Source organism: Pelophylax lessonae (genome assembly GCF_965119305.1).
Source record: "Pelophylax lessonae genome assembly, chromosome: 1".
In the NCBI taxonomy this organism is placed as follows: domain Eukaryota; kingdom Metazoa; phylum Chordata; class Amphibia; order Anura; family Ranidae; genus Pelophylax; species Pelophylax lessonae.
In genome coordinates, this window is record NC_138768.1 from 693,019,316 (window position 1) to 693,038,566 (window position 19,251).

At 39.6% G+C, this 19,251-nt stretch overlaps 1 protein-coding gene across 1 annotated transcript in view; it reads right to left on the bottom strand.

Annotated features, from left to right (window-relative positions):
- Positions 1-2,210: 2,210 nt before the first annotated feature.
- Positions 2,211-19,251, bottom strand: part of LOC309545028 (putative ATP-dependent RNA helicase DDX60) — a 496,323-nt gene continuing 479,282 nt past the window's right edge. Inside the window, exons 37-39 of the mRNA XM_082244135.1 lie at positions 13,342-13,493; positions 6,460-6,522; positions 2,211-2,326 (exon numbers count right to left, since the gene is read on the bottom strand). Coding sequence (XP_082100261.1) covers positions 2,227-2,326; positions 6,460-6,522; positions 13,342-13,493 — 315 coding nt within the window. The 3' untranslated portion in view covers positions 2,211-2,226. The remainder of the gene's footprint in view (positions 2,327-6,459; positions 6,523-13,341; positions 13,494-19,251) is intronic.

Below are 19,251 nucleotides of genomic sequence, written 5' to 3' on the forward strand. Positions count from 1 at the left end.
CGATTACGCTTTTCTGACCGTTATAGAGAATTTGGTTTGGTAGTGTATTTACGGCAAGTTCGCCAGAAAAAAAGGTAAGTACGCTGGTATGCTTGCATAGCGTTATTGTAAATTGGGCCCACTGTCCCTGATTTAGAACAAAGTCCCTCTGTCCCTCTTTCCTTATTTGTCTCTCATTTTGATCTGATCTATATATTTGTATATAAAGTTCACTTTTTATCTTTCAAAAAGTGTTTCCCAGTGCTAAACCTTTCATCCAACTTCTAAATTGCTGTACTTGTAAATTTCAAAAGCCAATATAAGGGAAGCGGGTTTAACTAATCCTTTTTTCTTGTATAATTCTCCTTTAAGAGGGCTTGCCCTATGCCCACATAGTTTTGCTAATAGGTGTCCCTCATTCCCATCTCAAAAAGCTGAGTGATCAGTTTGGTGACTCCTTTCGTTCATGGTTAGTATAGGGGACCCTTAACTTAATGATCACTGGAGAAATGTCTCCTTACAGTGGTGGTTGTGAAGAAGTTCCCCTTATATCGAATGGCAATGAAAACATTTCTCTTTTGCATTGGTTATCAATGTAGGCTGAAGATCAATCCACCAGTGTCTATTGGCTTTCCACCCTTGTGTTCCACTGAACCCTGCTGTTCTAAACAATCAAGTAGTTTGAAGTTGATTAATAAAGCAGCAATTTCCCCTTTGGAGAGCTGAAGCCTGTAGAGCACTACTTTTATAAATCGAAGAGTTTTTAAAAATCCTGTAGGAGAGGCCAGTTATGCAGCCTATCAAAGTCAACCACCAAGTTCTAGCTATTGGGGCAATGTAGGCTCCAGATCGCGGCCCACATATTAATAATGTAATGTAGGATGTAGGCTGTGGTGTGCAGTGGAGTATAACAAAGAGTGGATAGCAGTATCTGTACTCTGTTAAAAAAAAAAGCCCTTTTGTGAATCAAGGTTACAAGCCCTTAAAAGGGCATAAGAAGACTTTGTGAATGTTTGTCGACATGCCAGAGAGGTTTCAACAGAAGAGGGAAAACAGAAAACCTGCATGAAAAAGGGTGACCAGAGAGGAAAAAATAAACATACAAAGCTCTTCTTGGGTGTGTATCTGAAGAGTATTTCAAACTGTTGTCTATTGGAAGAGCCAGGAGCCATAAATGTAAAATTTAAAATTGTAAAATTTTCTATATAGTCATCTCACAAATCCAAGGCTAAATTGTAGGTTTTTTTAAGCTTGGCTTATCTGCTAGTTTTATATAGTTACGTGCTATTTGCAGAGTTGTATAAAGTACTCGAAACCCATACTTGAGTAAAAGTACAAGTGCTCGATCAAAAAGTGACTTGAGTAGAAGTGGAAGTGCTCGATCAAAAAGTGACTTGAGTAGAAGTACTAAAGTATTCAACATTTTTTGTACTTAAGTATTGCAAGTAGTTTTTTTAAAAATGTTGCTACTCAAGTACTGAAAGTAAAAGTACCAGTAGTTTTGAAAAAAAAATTGCTACTCAAGTACTGAAAGTAAAAGTGCAAGTACTGTGTCAAAAGTTTGAAAATCATATTGTTTTTTATTATTTCAAATGCAGCTTTTATTTATACATACAGCTTTTATTTATACATACAGTAGCATTTATTTTCGTATGCACTGATAATAAACATGTTTTGAGCTTCATGAAACCTGCCATCTACGGTGACTTGAGTAGAAGTACTAAAGTATTCAACATTTTTTGTACTTAAGTATTGCAAGTAGTTTTTTTTAAAAATGTTGCTACTCAAGTAGTTTTGAAAAAAAAAATTGCTACTCAAGTACTGAAAGTAAAAGTACAAGTACTGTGTCAAAAGTTTGAACATCATTTTGTTTTTTATTATTTCAAATGCAGCTTTTATTTATACATACAGTAGCATTTATTTTCGTATGCACTGATAATAAACATGTTTTGAGCTTCATGAAACCTGCCATCTACTGTTCTGGCAGTGGTAATTTTTATAATTGTAATGAGTAACTATGCAGCACACAAAAAAATATTGGAGTAGAAGTATTGAAATCATTGAAAAAATGTAGTGAACTAAAAGTGGAAGTAGGAGAAAAAAATTCTACTCCAGGAAAGTACAGATACCGCCTTTCGGTACTTAAGTACAGTAGTGAAGTAGTTCTACTTAGTTACTATACATCTCTGGCTATTTGGTACAAGTATAACTTTTTATTTCAATGATTCTTGCTGAAAATGCTGTTATCTACACTTGATTAAATTTCTCAGAATACATTGTATTCAGCTGGTCAAATGCCAAGGCAACTGGGTCATTTTCACCTTCACACAATTCTTTCAAGGATACACTGCAGGGAGACAGTAAATAGAAACAGGTTACATATATCATTCAACTTTTGGACATAGAAAATGCTAAATAAAAAAAAAAATGTTTATTTTTTTTGAAAGGCGTTTGCCTGATTCAAGTATGAATAAAAACAGAAATGGGGGAAGTTAAGAAGCCACTTATATTATATTATTTAAAAAGAAGATTTACCAGAACAGGTTAAATCATTTTTCTTGTAAACAAAGGCAGAACTCTCAAACTACAAAAAATTGCATCCATTGCTTTACAGCCTGGAGTGCAACCATCAAAATACAAAAATGTTTTTTGAGGATGATGCCACATTTTACCAGAACCATTGCATGCCATTCTCGTAAAATAATGCCTGGAAGTCATTAGTAGCATCACATACATTCTTTAGAATTGTGTCAAACCTCCGCAAGACAAATGTCGGTGGCTGCAACAGAATATTATACCAGTTGGAAACAGCTACATAAATGTATCATGTGGAAGCATGGTGGGGGAGAGCCAGAGTGTTCATGCTGTGGACATTGCATCCTTGGTGCATTGAAGGAGGAAGATAAGGCTAAGGAGAAAGAGATCTCATCAGAGGAGGAAGGAGGAAAGTGGAATCACATATGACCCAATTCTTAAATGGGAAGATACACTTTGACCTACTATAATCTTTAAAATAATGAAGGTAAACCATTGGCATTGAAGGTGGTGGCACAGGTAGCTTATTTTTTTTAACCAGTGAAAGGGATATTAATCACAAAAGACAGCAAAAAGTGGCACAGAAATAACACATGAGAGATTGAATTTTTATTTAATAGTTACATTTTTCAGAAAAATGCAAATGGACATGCAATAGTTATACCACCAGAGTGCGTGGTGTTTTTTACATTTTCTCATTGATTTTGAACTTGTATCATATTGCTAAGAATATTGTCTATCTTGTTGGGCTGGACATGTTCCAGTTTGTGGGTTATTTTATTTTTTATTTTTTTGGTGTATATTAATTTGGTAATAGTTATTGGACAGCGCTTACACAATACATTCAAAACACATATGGTAGAGGTGCATGGAACACTTTTAAGAGTCAGCAGCAGTTTAAAGAATAAGTGACAGGGTGTTATACAGAGTTTGCTTGTGCAGGAGTATATTTGCATAATTTATTGATTTGTTGGACAGCATGTACTCCTTTTTAGCTAACATGCTATGTCAGGAAGAGACACTATTTCTGTAATTACAGATTTCATCTTGATCAAACGAATAACTGCATTTTTTTGTGGTTTTTTTTTAGAATGAAGGCTTAAATCCTTGTTATTTCCATAGGCGTATGCCAAGTGTGTGCCAATGTCAATATGTAATTTAACGGCCCCTTCCTTATAAATGAGCACAGTGAACACACTCACTCACTGTGTTCAATCATGCCTGAAGCATAGTGAACTTTGTTTACTATGCTTCAGTTTGTGAATGAACAGGCAGCAGCTCAGCACAGAGCACTTCCCATTCATTCCCTGTCCTGTGCAGCTAAGGCTGCAGAGAAAGTTATGTGTGTTTGAGCTTTGAGATGCACACCCTAATGCAATAGGCATGCGCAGGGGGTTACCACGTGTGGTGCTGATTCCCCCCTACTCCCTGGGCTTCCCCCGTGTTGGCCTCCCACCCTGCAGTGCTTCTAGCTTCTCTCCTCTCCTTCCGGCTTCTGCGGGGGATATTTAAGGATGGCGAGGAAAAGGGCTAGTAAATAGGTAATTTACTGGTGCCGTCTTTTTCTAAATGAACACAGTGAACACACTCACTGTGTTCATTCATAACTGAAGCAAAGTAAACTTTGTTTACCATGCTTCAGTTTGTGAATGAAAAGGAAGCTGCTCAGCACAGAGCACTTCCCATTTATTCCCTGTCCCATGCAGTTGAGGCTGCAGAAAAAGGCATGTGTATTTGAGCTTTGGGGTGAACATTCTAATGGTATAGGATGCGTACACCTATGCTGGGAGGTATGATACTGTGTTGCAGAAGCAGGATGAAGACTTCTCAACAAAACTGGGTCAGGTTGAGCGCTCAACCATTCACAGGAAACCTTGTATTTTATCAACAGATACAAAGCTTCCTCTAATTGACTTAAGTGGGTGGATAATGTCACAATCTCCATCTCAGCAAATCAGAGAAAGCTTTGCATTTGTTGATAAAATACAAGGTATCTTGTGAATGGCTGAGCGCTCAACCTGACTCAATTTTATTCTGAGAGCATGATGGGAAGTCTCCATCTTGCTGCTGGTAGCGGATTCTACTTACAGTTTACCAAACTCTGACAGCAAGCTCATCTATTAGTTAGGGAAATAGTTCATTTGCACCACTCCCACAATTTGTCACAGCGTGGCAGATATGCTATTTTTTGTGCTCTTACCTAAACCTGAACCCCCCCCCCCAGGAAAATTACATTACTGACACATACAGCAAATTTAAGTAGTTCTCACTCCAACTCCTGACACTTTAAGAATCTATCACTTTGGCCGCGACAAATTCTTAAAGAAATACTGCCAGTTCTCTGTTTAGAAAACTAGTGGCAATTAAGACCAACTCTGATCTGGCTTACAGAGTTATGTCAGTACACAGAGTGGGTGGAGCCTGTGCTTGAAATCTGCCATATATATATATATATAATAGCCTCCCACGTGGCTGCATCCCCTACCTAAAATGTAAGCTGCTAAATGTAAGCAAAAGGGCCGGGATACAGCTGATGTCATTACCCAAATATGGGCAATGCCCATATTTAGAAAATGACTTGTCACTGCGTGGGCGGAGTCTGAAGAGGGACTGAGAGATACGTTTCCCATTAGGAACGCATCCCTTTTGAGTGCATAGCAGTGCAGTGCAGCACAGAAGTGCACAGCAGTGGGCAGATTTGAACGTCACTATTGGGCTTAGTAATAGCTATGGATCCACCCACTCCCATGTGCTGTCAATAAAAAGAAGAGCAGACCTGATGGGGAATTAGGCAGGCCATTAGTGGGTCATCTTTTTTAATTCAACAAATGAAAAAGCTGACCCGATTCATCCACTTTGAATGTGTGGATGGAGGAATCCTTCTAGCTGAGCTATTGTATTCCAGCAGCAGGGATAATTCCCCACCATCAGAATACATGAATCAGCATTGCAGACTGTAGCCTGCAGTGCTGATCAAGCGGGGAAAATCAGAGAGGGTGGTTGTACAGAAGTTGATCGATAGATCGACTTCTGTGAAACAGGAGCCAAACATGGATTGAAATTTGGCTGATTCCCGCTGAACTGGCTGAATTTCGATCCATGTATGGGCGGCTTTAGTATGTCTGTTCCCAAAAGACTCCGCCCACCCTTAGCATAAAACAAGTCAAGCACCTGTCAGTGTGACAGGCGCAGTGAATGGGGACGGGGGTTATTGGGCAGGAGTGAGTGTACTATGGAAGAAGTGTCCAGTGTAGACAGTGCTTTCCCCAGTGCAGACACAAAATTAATGTATCAGTTTTTAACGAGTACGTCCACTCAAGCAGAATTCTAAAGGGTGTTTTTGAGTCTGCTAAACATTTTACACCCCAATGTGTTTGATTTTGTGACTAGGCAGTGGTTGAAATGTGTTACTTTATGTATTATTACAAGATTTGTGGATATACTAATGAATTAATATCCAGTAGTAAGCAATTAACTGAATTAAATTGAACATAAGTGTAATTGAGTGCATTTATTATATTCAGCACTAAATTGAATGTGCTGCCGTGCCGCCTCAAAAGCAGGGAAAAGGTCCCTGCTGCTTCTTAGAATCACATTCCACATGGGAACCGCAAGTTCAGTGCGGTTCCCATTGCGGGAGCGATTTCCAGTCCATGTGGTATGCCATTAGGATTATTGGCACCCGCATACATTGTCTGTGTTTTTCTGTTCAGGGGGTTGTGGCTGTGGGAACAGGTGCAAACCCACAGTGGCAATCACCCACACAGATGTGAATCAGGCCTAAGAAAACGAAATGCAAAATGTTTCATGGATACACCCTGTACTTATGGTTAGTAAAAATAAACATGTTACATAAATATTACGTATAACAGTACAGAATAAAAAATATAACAATAAAATCCAATGTATTTGCTTTCCATCAATAGTGTAGAATTGATATCTCACCTTATGGATGCGATGGTTAATTTGAAGTCTTTCAGGTAGTTATATGCATCACCTGAGTTAAACCTAAAAAATAAACAACAAGCTTTAAATTGTGTCTTGGCTGATGTCAGAAGAGAAGGTGTAGAGGCCGGTACTTTAACATGTTTGGGAGAGAGTAGGATTTGATAAGCATTGATAGAATGAAAAGGAGACTCTGTATAGTGTATAAAGTATAAGAACCAATGTAAACTACTTTCAGGTCTTTTTAATATGTGTTTTAGCTGGTATAAAGGCAAGCTTATGCAAAGTTTTCGACAGTCTTGGAGCATCTTTGTTGAGGCCTTTAAAAAACTCCTTAGTTCCAGTTTGGGATTGTGAAACACAAATCTTGTTGGGAGTGCTGTCACTTTTAACCAGTTCTGGACCAGAAGGATTTGCCCCCTTAATGACCAGGCCATTTTGTTCGATTCGGCACTGCGTCACTTTAACCACTTGCTGACTGCGCACAGTATATTTACTGCGGCAGTCGGCCCCGGCCAGGCAAAGTGACGTAGGTCTATGTCGCTCGCCTGTCACTCCTTCTAGAGCCAATAGCGGGCGAGCGCGCGCCCGCCGAGGCTCGTTCACAGAGGAGTGCGGGAGTGTGACTGGCGGACCCGATGTCCGCCGGTCACACTACGATCGCCGGTACAGCGGGAGAAAGACAGAGCGGCTTATGTAAACAAGCCGCCTGTCATTCTCCCTGTGTAAAAATGAAGATCAGACGGTTCTTCTAGGTAGAACCGTTGATCTTTTTTTTTACACCAATAGGAATGTCCCACTACAGTTAGAAGCACGCCCCTAGGACACACTTAACCCCTCCCTGTCCAATACAGTTAACCCCTTCCCTGCCAGTGTCATTTTTGCAGTAACAGTGCATATATATAGCACTGATTACTGCAGTAATGTCACTGGTACCCCCAAAAGTGTCAAAAATGTCAGTCAAGGGTCCGATCTGTCCGCCGCAATGTCGCAGTACTGCAAAAAAAATCGCAGATCGCCGCCATTACTCGTTAAAAAAAAACACCAAAAATGACAAAAATCTTTCCCTTTGTTAGTAAACGCGATAACTTTTGCGCAAACCAATCACCAAACATAGGTAGCGTAAAACAAATTGGCCGAAAATGTTAAAAAATTTTGATTTTTACATTTTTTTTGGGGGGAATTTCATATAAAAAAAAGTGAAAAATATTGTTATTTTTTGCAAAAATTTACGCTCTTTTTTTGTTTATAGCGCGTGATCAAAAAATCGCACAGGTGATCAAATACCACCAAAAGAAAGCTCTGTTTATGGGAAAAAAAGGACGTGAAATTTGTTTAGGTACAGCGTCGCATGACCGCGCAATTGTCCGTTAAAGTCACGCAGTAAAAAATCGCAAAAAACCCCCTGGTCTTTTAGCAGGAAAATCCTCCGGTGGTAAAGTGGTTAATGGAAAATTGCGCGGTCGTGCGACACTGTACAAAAACAAAATCGATGTCCTTTTTTCCCCACAAATAGAGCTTTCTTGGGTGGTATTTGATCACCTGTGCGATTTTTTATTTTTTTGCGCTATAAACAAAAAAATAGCAACAATTCTGAAAAAAAACCCAATATTTTTCACATTCTGCGATATAAAATTCCCCCCAAAAAAATTAAAATTCAATATTTTTTATCCTTTTAGGCCAATTTGAATTCTGCTACATATTTTTGGTTAAAAGAAAAATCACAATAAGTGTATTTTGATTGGTTTGCGCAAAAGTTATTTTGTCTACAAACTAGGGGAAAGATATTTATGTCATTTTTATTTATTTATTTATTTTTACTAGTAATGGTGGTGATCTGCGATTTTTAGCGGGACTGTGACATTGCAGCGGACAAATCGGACCCCTAACTGACATTTTTGACACTTTTGGGGGGGCCATTGACATTACTACAGTAATCAGTGCTAAAAATATGCACTGTTACTGTAATAATGACATTGGCAGGGAAGGGGTTAACACAGTGGTGATCAAAGGGTTAAGTGTGAGCCTAGGGGAGTGTTTTCTAACTGTATGGGGGATGGGTTTGTGAAATTACCACAGAGACCTGTGATCTTATATAGAAGGATCAAAGGCGCTCTGTGATAATTTCAGAGAGAACACAGCTGACCTTTCTTTTCTCTCAGCAGGGAGCGATCACAGCATCCCCGATGCCTAGTGGGGGCGGGAGCGCGTTGGCGCGCACTCACCCCCCAGCATCACGCGCGCAACCGACGTAGAGCTACATCAGTTTGCGCAGGAGAGCCAGCCTGCCACAGTAAAACCGTGGCGGGCGGTCGGGAACCGGTTAAACAAGCTACCAGTTGGCTTCAATGAGCTTGTTAACAAAATAGAGCTGAAGATTAATGGTACCTACAAGCAGCTTGTTTAAGTGACCGTCAGCACTTCCTTTAGGATTTACATTTACATTTCAAAAAAAAATTAACAGCCAAATCAAATATATAACAAAGGATACTCCTTTGGGAGTAGGAATATTTGTCCTATTCCTTATCCTAACTTATAATATACATTATATTATATATATGATATGATATACAGTATCTCACAAAAGTGAGTACATCCCTCACATTTTTTAAAATATTTTATTATATCTTTTCATCTGACAACACTGAAGAAATGACACTTTGCTACAATGTAAAGTAGTGAGTGTACAGCTTGTATAACAGTGGAAATTTGCTGTCCCCTCAAAATAACTCAACAAGCAACCATTAATGTCTAAACCACTGGCAACAAAAGTGAGTATACCTCTAAGGCAAAATGTCCAAAATTGGGCAGAAAGTGTCAATATTTTGTGTGGCCACCATTAGTTTCTAGCACCGCCTTAACCCTCTTGGGCATGGAGTTCACCAGAGCTTCACAGGTTGCCACTGGAGTCCTCTTCCACTCCTTCAGGACGATATCACAAAGCTGGTGGATGTTAGAGAACTTGCACTCCACCTTACGTTTGAGGTTCCCCTACATATGCTCAATAGGTTTCAGGTCTGGAGACATGTTTGGCTAGTCCATCACCTTTACCTTCAGCTTCTTTACCAAGGCAGTGGTTGTCTTGGAGGTGTATTTGGGGTCGTTATCATGTTTGAATACTGCCCTGCGGCCCAGTCATCGAAGGAAGGGGATCATGCTCTGCTTGTGACAGTACATGTTTTCATTCATGGTTCCCTCAATTAACTGTAGCTCCCCAGTACCGGTAGCACTCATGCAGCCCGAGACAATTACACTCCCACCACCATGCTTGACTGTAGGCTAGACACATTTGTCTTTGTACTCCTCACCTGGTTGCCGCTACACACGCTTGACACATCTGAACCAAATAAGTTTATCTTGGTCTGATCAGACCACAGGAACCAATGTCCTTAGTCTGCTTGCCTTCAGCAAACTGTTTGCAGGCTTTCTTGTGCATCATCTTTAGAAGAGGCTTCCTTCTGGGACGACATCCATGCAGACCAATTTGATGCAGTGTGCGGTGTAAGGTCTGAGCACTGACAGGCTGAACCCCCCCCAATCCCTTTAACTTCAGCAGCAATGCTGGCAACACTCATACGTCAATTTCCCAAAGACAACCCCTGCATATGACCCTGAGCAGGTGCACTCAACTTCTTTGGTCGACCATGGGGAGGCCTGTTCTGGGTGGGACCTGTCATGTTAAACCACTGTATGGTCTTGGCCACCATGCTGCGTCTCAGTTTTAGGGTCTTGCCGATATTCTTATAGTCTAAGCCATCTTTATGTAGAGCAACAATTCTTTTTTCAGATCCTCAGAGAGTTCTTTGCCATGAGGTGCCATGTTGAATTTCCAGTGACCAGTATGAGAGAGTGAGAGCGATAATACCAAATGTAACACACCTGCTCCCCATTCACACCTGAAATCTTGTAACACAAACAAGTCACATGACACCGGAGTGGGAAATTGGCTAATTGGGCCCAATTTGGACATTTTGACTGAGGGGTATACTCACTTTTGTTGCCAGCGGTTTAGATATTAATGGCTGTGTGTTGAGTTATTTTGAGGGGACAGCAAATTTCCACTGTTATACAAGCTGTACACTCACTGCTTTACATTGTAGCAAATGTAATTTCTTCAGTGTTGTCACATGAAAAGATATAATAAAATATTTACAAACATTTGAGGGATGTACTAACTTTTGTGAGATTTTGTATGTTGAGCATTCTCAAACTGGAGGTGAATGGGACTTTAAAGGCTTCAAAGAAACTTGCTAAAAACTGCTTGTGTGAACTTTGCCTTAGGGCTATGATTAACATGACTTGTACAGTAGTGATCGAAAGTTTGGGCACCCCAGGTAAACATTAGTATTAATGTGCATAAAGAAGCCAAGGAAAGATGGAAAAATCTCCAAAAGGCATCAAATTACAGATTAGACATTCTTATAATATGTCAACAAAAGTTAGATTTTATTTCCATCATTTACACTTTCAAAATTACAGAAAACAAAAAAATGACATCTGCAAAAGTTTGGGCAAGAAAACTGAAACTGAAAATAGTTGATGCTCACAAAGCTGGAGAAGGCTATAAGAAGATAGCAAAGCATTTTCAGATGTCAATATCCTCTGTTCGGAATGTAATTAAGAAATGGCAGTCATCAGGAACAGTGGAAGTTAAAGCAAGATCTGGAAGACCAAGAAAAATATCAGACAGAACAGCTCACAGGATTGTGAGAAAAACAATTCAAAACCCAAGTTTGACTGCACGATCCCTCCAGAAAGATCTGGCAGACACTGGAGTTGTGGTACACTATTCCACTATAAAGAGATACTGTACTTATACAAATATGGTCTTCATGGAAGAGTCATCAGAAGAATAAGCAAAGGTACGTTGGGAGAAGAAGGAGCACAGAATCTAATGAAAAGAACCTCTGTCCAACTGTTAAGCATGGGGGTGGATCAATCATGCTTTGGGGTGGTATTGCAGTCAGTGGCACAGGGAACATCTCACGAGTAGAAGGAAAAATGGATTCAATAAAATTTCAGCAAATTTTAGATGGTAACTTGATGCCATCTGTGAAAAAGCTGAAGTTAAAGAGAGGATGGCTTCTTCGAATGGATAATGATCCTAAACACACCTCGAAATCCACAGGGGATTACATCAAGAGGCGTAAACTGAAGGTTTTGCCATGGCCTTCACAATCTCCTGACCTCAACATAATTGAAAATCTATGGATAGACCTTAAAAGAGCAGTGCGTGACAGACAGCCCAGAAATCTCAAAGAACTGGAAGACTTTTGTAAGGAAGAATGGGCAAAGATACCTCAAACAAGAATTGAAAGACTCTTGGCTGGCTACAAAAAGCGTTTACAAGCTGTGATACTTGCCAAAGGGGGCAGTACAAGATATTAACTCTGCAGGGTGCCCAAACTTTTGCAGACGCCATTTTTTTGTTTTCTGTAATTTTGAAAGTGTCAATGATGGAAATAAAATCTAACTTTTGTTGCCATATTATAAGAATGTCTAATCTGAAATTTGATGCCTTTTGGAGATTTTTCCATCTTTCCTTGGCTTCTTTATTCACATTAACCAATTAAACACCCGGAAGATTTTACCCCCTTCCTGACCAGGGCCTATTTTGCGATTCGGCACTGCGTGAATTTAACGGACAATTGTGCGGTCGTGCGACACTGTACCTAAATTAAATTGACGTCCTTTTTTCCCACAAACAGAGCTTTCTTTTGGTGGTATTTGATCACCTGTGCCATTTTTTGATCATGCGCTATAAACAAAAAAAGAGCGACAATTTTGCAAAAATAACAATATTTTTCACATTTTTTTATATGAAATTCCCCCAAAAAAATGTAAAAATCAAAATTTAACATTTTTGGCCAATTTATTTTCTGCTACATATGTTTGGTAAAAAAAATCGCAATAAGCGTATTTTGATTGGTTTGCGCAAAAGTTATTGCGTTTACTAACTAAGGGAAAGATTTCTGTCATTTTTGGGGGTTTTTTTTTAACGAGTAATGGCGGCGATCTGTGATTTTTTTTGCGGGACTGCGACATTGCGGCGGACAGATCGGACCCTTGACTGACATTTTTGACACTTTTGGGGGTACCAGTGACATTACTACAGTAATCAGTGCTATACATATTCACTGTTACTGTAAAAATGACACTGGCAGGGAAGGGGATAACTTTATTAGAGATCCAGGGGTTAAGTGTGTCCCTAGGGGCGTGCTTCTTACTGTAAAGGGGCATGGCTTTTCATGTAATCACAGAGACATACGATCCTATATAGCAGGATCGTATGATCTCTGCAGTTACACAGGGGAGAATGACAGGCGGTTGTGTTTACATCAGCCGCCTGCCTTTCTCCCTCTGCAGCGGACGATCGCGAGTGACCAGCGTACATCCGAGTGACCCCCTATTGGCTTGCGGGCGAGTGACGTATATATACGTCACTTTGCCCAGGAGGGGCTGACCACCGCCGTATATGTCGTGCGGCGGTCGGCAAGAGGTTAATACAAATTTTTAACTGGGGTGCCCAAACTTTCGATCACCACTTCAAAACCTCTAAACCCCAAAAAAACAGGAGTTTCTGTCATATTTCAGGATGCCAGTAGAAGATGCTTAGTCAGTAAATTTTCCATATTCTGTCAGTTGAAAAAAATCATAGTGGGGTTGGCAAGCCTAACAGACACGAAATGTGTTACTGGCTGAATCACCAGATAAAGGTAAAAAAAAGCCTAGAAAATGAAAATGTAATACAGCCACACATCGAAGGATTGGTAAGCTGCAATATATTACATTTTTATTTTTTGGTTTAATATTGCTTAAATATATATGGCAAGTTTAGGCCATGTACAGTTTATTTAAAGTGTTTTTGGAAGAAATACATACCCATTGTCGTTTACAATTGCTAATAGGGAGCCATGTTTGAAAAAATCAAGAGCATAAGAATTAAGAAACATTTTTCTTCCAGCAATGTCTCTTCTTGTCGGATGTAATAAAGGAATATACTTTTCAGGGATTTGAGCTGTTTGCAACATAAGCTGTGGAAGTAATGTAAAGAGGTAAATTTAGCTTTTTGTGAGCATATGTTTGGTCATTGGTAGAGGAGAAAATCTTAAATGCTGACGAATTTCCGATATACCTGGATAATTGTGAAAATACATTTTCACTTCTTTGTTAGCAATGGTGAAGGGATTTTGCAAAGTGTCAGGTTATAGATACATCCTGATCCATGCATTTTAGAAATACATAATTCACTTATTACTTCACTTACTTGAAACACTGTCCTTCATATATTTAAAGGAGAAGTTACTTTTCCTGTGAGGCACAGGAGTGGACTCAGCTCTGCACTCCTGTGACCCATTTTTAGCTAAAGCCCACTGTCAGCTGACATCACAGAGCTGGTCCAGACTTGTCAGGATTTCAGGATACATCCAGAAGCCTGACTGGCAGCATGCTGTGGAGAGCCTACACTAGTTGCTCCCACCCCCTTCACAGCCCAGCGCTCCAGTAAGTGCTGGAGGGACAGAGCAGAGAGCTGGTGACTGACAGTCACCAGCTCTCTGCTCACTGAAGACTGAAAACTGAGCGATCAGCAGTAATTGATCTCTCATTTCTTGGTGTAGAGCCGGCAGAGGACAGCTGCAGCTGGGATCGTTAATGCAGCCATCTACAGTAGGTGAGAATGATTTTTTGTTTTTTTTCAATTCCCAAATTTCTCTTTCACAAATTCACTATGACAGTTCCAAATGTATTCTACTTAACACAGATATCATGGTATCCTGCATGCAATCTAGACTACAGATTTGAGATATTCCCCTTTTATTGAACTGTATAAAGATATACTGTATGTTCCAAGGCTGAAGGCATCAGCTATATGTCAGCAAGCTAAACTATTTCTAAGAATGGCTTCTATGATTTCTTATTTTATCTGGAATGAAAAACAACCCTGTAGAGTAAAGCAGGCCTTGCAGGCTGCTGTATCAGATGGATATTTGGCCCAACCAAACTACCTCTATTACTTTTTGGCTTCCTATCTGTCCTATGCTTATGATTAGCTACACCAAGAGAACCTATATTCCTCTGCAGTCTTAATGATTTACCTCTACGGATCAAAAAGTGACAACCTTGGAGAAACCTACATCAGATATATACTCCAGTCCTACCTATGATCAAAAGACTCCCTTCCCTTCCAGGCAGCTCTATATAAATGGACACACCTAATTCCATCATTAGATGATTATCAATGGGAAGATCTTGAAGTTGCTTGGTTTAAAGACACCATCAGCACTGCAGATAAACCTATCCAAGTTAGGTTTCTTCATTAACTATATTACATCCCAGAGAGGTTACACAAAATATGTGTGTTCGTCACAACCACATGTCAAAGATGCTCTATGCTCTGCATCATCTGCAAACAAATTACATTTATTCTGGTCATGTACCTATGTCTCAACTTTTTGGAACCAAGTGTTTTGATTTTTTGAAGCTGGCCTAGATTTCAAGATTTCAGGGGATTCAAAATTTGGTAAATCTACTTAGCCTGATAAGACACCTTTGAATCGCTGAATAACTAAAAAAAAAAACCTAATTCCTTCCTTACTACTTTATGCAAGGAAAATTATTCTGCTAAATTGGAAGGGCACATCACCTTTGTGGTTCACTTAACTTAGGAGGCTCATTGATGATCTCCTGTCTAAATTTAAAATAATATTTAATAACAGAGCTTGTCCCTAAAGCTCTATAAAATCTGGCAACCATGAATCGATGCACTTGGTGACCTGACTTGGCAGTCTCAGTTCTTACTCTGGGACCTGCTAACCTGTTATATGCAATACAAAATTATTTAAATCTCATTACTAATGTAAAGTTGCAGGACAACTGAGTATGTGTGTGTATAAAGTATGTTTCTTTATCATACATCATGGGACACAGAGAAGGCTATAAATCATGACTATATGGGTTATGCGCCCCCAGTAGGTTACTGGACACTGGCAGAAGAAACAGACAGGAAGTCTTCCCATACAGGAAGTACCTTGACAGGGCTTTCCTGCACTGGTCAGATCAGCTGAGTGGAGTCCAGTCCAGGGTTTAATCTGGACAATGCTATGGTGGATGCATACAATATTTCAACCATCAGGGGGGCACCAGGAGTCATGCTGCCCAGATAGGGGTGAGCCACACTCCGTCTTGAGCAGAGGGCATGTTTCGGCCCAGGTGTAGAGAATTGGCAGGTGGACTTCCTTAGAGTCGCCAGCAATTGATTCCAGGAGAGTGGCCTCTTCATCTGGAGGTATTCAGAGAGCTTGTCAGCGATGGGGCGCACCAGACATGGATAGACTAGCATCGAACTTTGATACAAACAATAAGGACAAGGGATCTGGGTAATTGGGTAGATGCCCTAGTAACGATAGGGAACATTTTCCCCCCAATTTATGCCTTCCCACCAGTCCAGCTTTTCTGTGTCTGTTGTGCAGGTTTAGAGAGGAAAGAACAACATTTTAGTCACACCAGCTTGGCCCAGGAGAACATAGTATGTTGACATATTGAACTTGGTGGTGGGTGGCCCTAGGGTGCTTTAAGCTTGACTAGACCTCCTGTCTCAGGATACAATATAGAATCCTGCTTTACAGCCACTGGGTTTAATGGCTTGGCTATTAAAGGATCAAAGAATTTCTGATGCAGTCATTCCTATTTTGTTAAAGGCCAGAAAGCCTTCTTTTAACCCTCCTCTTATGTTAGAATTCCGTTACTATCCATGATGTTAGGGTCAGTTTTGACCCGTGTTTTAAATCAGCCATAAAATAGCCTCTGAATAATTATTTATCATCAAATTTGTTTCTTACCTCTTGGTTACCTTGTTAGGCTTCTTTATCCTTGAAAAGATTGGTTTTAATATTTTTGGTGTGACCCCTAGACCTTTCTTTTGATAGCATACCTCTCATTGTCAAATTGAAAAAATGGTAAAATAAAGTCAGCAACTCTGAAATGAATTTGTCCTATGTTTCTTCACTTTATTTAGAGAAGCAGACAAGCAGGAAAAGAGATAGGCCCCTCCCTAACTACAGCTCACAGGGTTGAGAGGGGATTGGCTGTCACTGTTACTAAGCAGAGAGAGTGTTTATGATTTCAGTTTTGGAACTTATTAGTGTCCTAAAATCCTATATTATAACTGGGTCAGAATTGACCCTAACACCATGAACGTCTTAATTTTCACCACAGTATTTTATAATTTAGTGAAAAGGATTATTTTTCTATTACATTGTTTAAATAGAGGTTCCTGACAAAGTAAAAAAATCTTGATGCAATAAACAAATTTATGTGATACTTATAGACATTCAAAACCTGAAAACGGATCAGTTTTGACCCTAACACAAGAGGAGGGTTAAGGAGATTTGTCATTTCACTTGGAGGTGTATGTGTCCTGGTATGTGGCTAGGAAGTTTTTTTTTTTTCAGAGACCAATTGCTTCTCATTTGTTTGTATGCTCATCTATTCAGTGGGTAATCCGTATGGTTCCGCCTGTTAGATCACCCTTGTGTACATAGGACTTGCATTTGGTCTGTTTTGCAGAAACCACCTTTGAGTCAATTTTGTCTAATTCAGGAAGTCATTTTGTTATGTGTGATTACTTCGGCATAGATGGTATTGGAATTGGTGGCTCTTTTCTGTATGGAGCCATTTTTTGGTACTTATTCATGTCAAGGTGGTGCTTCGTCCCCACCTGTCTTTTTTGCCAAAGGTTGTTTTGAATTTTTCATCCTGATCAAGAAATTGTTTTGCCTTCATTTTTTCTAGGCATCAGTCATCGGGAAGCAAAGCCCTTCATTAAATGGATGTGGTCAGGCTGTCACAATGTATTTGAAAGTGTTTGCAGCAATCATCGTCATCAGCTGGATTCAATGTTTGTCCTTCCTTAAACACCTAGGATAGCTCAGATGGCTACTAAGTTGGCAATTTCATCAGTTTATTGCCAAGCCTATGGCTTGAAGGGTAAGGTTCACCTTTTCAAGTAAAGGCTCACTCTACCAGAAATGTTGGAGCCTGTTGGGCTGTCATCAGGTGTCAGTGGTTCCAAGGTGGCAACCTGATCTTCGGTACACACCTTTACAAGGTTTTACCAGATGAAAGTGAAGGCCACTGAGGATAATGCTTTTTGGCCACAATATGTTGTGTGCTGCAGAGTAGTTTTCTTGGGCCTTGCGGTGGCTGCTGTATCTCCCTCCCTTCATGGGCATTGTTTTGGGACATCCCATTGATGATTTATAACCTTCTCTGTAGCCCATGATGTACAGTAAAAAAACTGGATTTATTTTGTATTTACCTGTAAAATACATTTCTTGGAGTACAACACAGGGCACAGAGGTACCTCCCCTCTTTCTGGGGATTCATTGTTTGCTACAAAACTGAGGTACTTCCTGTATGGGAGGGGTTATGTAGGGGAAGACGTCCTATCTGTTTCCTCTGCCAGTCTCCAATCACTTATAGGTGATGGATAACCAAGGTAGTCTTGATTTATAACCTGCTCTGTGCGCTGTAATGTACTCCGAGAAATGGATTTTACAAGTAAGTACAAAAAATCCAGTTTTTCTCTTTGCATACCTGAGAGTGCGCAGTTTGGCTACTGCCTCTTATATACAAAACACATAAGCACCTTTAAGTAGAGCTGCACAATTATTAATTAAAAAAATCACAATTCACCCCCCTTCCTTATCTTTATTCGCCACTTCCTCGATTCATATAGTGCACAGCTGTTCTCTGCTCGCTCACAGCTGTCAAAAGAAAAAAAAAAGGAGCCTCCAAAATTTTTATCAAAATTGCCAAGCACTGAGAGATAACTATAAACATGATTTACAATGTATCTTTTGGTTCTTTTAGATCAACTTCGGTCTGTAAATAAAGGCAGTTTAACCACTTAAAGACAAAGCCTTTTCTGAAACTTGTTGCTTACAAGTTAAAATCAGTATTTTTTGCTAGAAAATTATTTAGGCCGAGAATTGCAGGAGTATCATTATCTTTATTCTAAAGCAAAAAAATTGTGATACGCATTTCATCCGGAATCGTGAAGCTCTACATTTTAGGGGGAAAAAATAGCCTTTTTTACATCCAAATATGTCATCCAATTAGATAAAGCATAAAAGACATATTAATTTCTGGCAATTCCAATTTAGAATTCTCCTCAGAAAGTCTCCTTTTGCTGCTTGTTTAAGAAATATTATAAAATATTAAAAAATGTAAATAAGGAAGATTGTGTAACAATATTTACATTTTTCATGAATAGCCAGCAGGGGCAGCTCTTGGCTCCTTTGTAGATGTTTTGCTGTTTTTCCTTACCTCTAGTTGTACCTGTTTGCAGTGCTCCAAAGCTATAGATAAATTAACAAATGTAGGAATCAGAGCAGTGATTCATGGCTTACTGAGGTTCCACTTATAGACAAGGAAGAGAATTTATCAAAACTGGAGCTGTCAGAATCTGAAGCAGTTGTACATGGTAACCAATCAGCTCCTAGCTTTCATTTTCAGATCGTAGCTAAACAAGCTGAAGATAGAAGCTGATTAGTTGCCATGCATATCTTCTCCAGATTCCTACTGCTAGAGTTTTTAAAAATGTCACCCAAAGTGTTTGAAAGGGTAGAACTTGTGCTGTTTTCTCTTTAACTACGTTATAGTGCTTGAAAAACAAAGATTACATATAGCAAAAAAAAGAAGCTATGCATTCATTGTAGGGCACAGCTTCTGAGTGGATCAAATCAGAAGCTGTGTCCTCCAAAAAACAGGAGAGAAATTACATATTTTGGT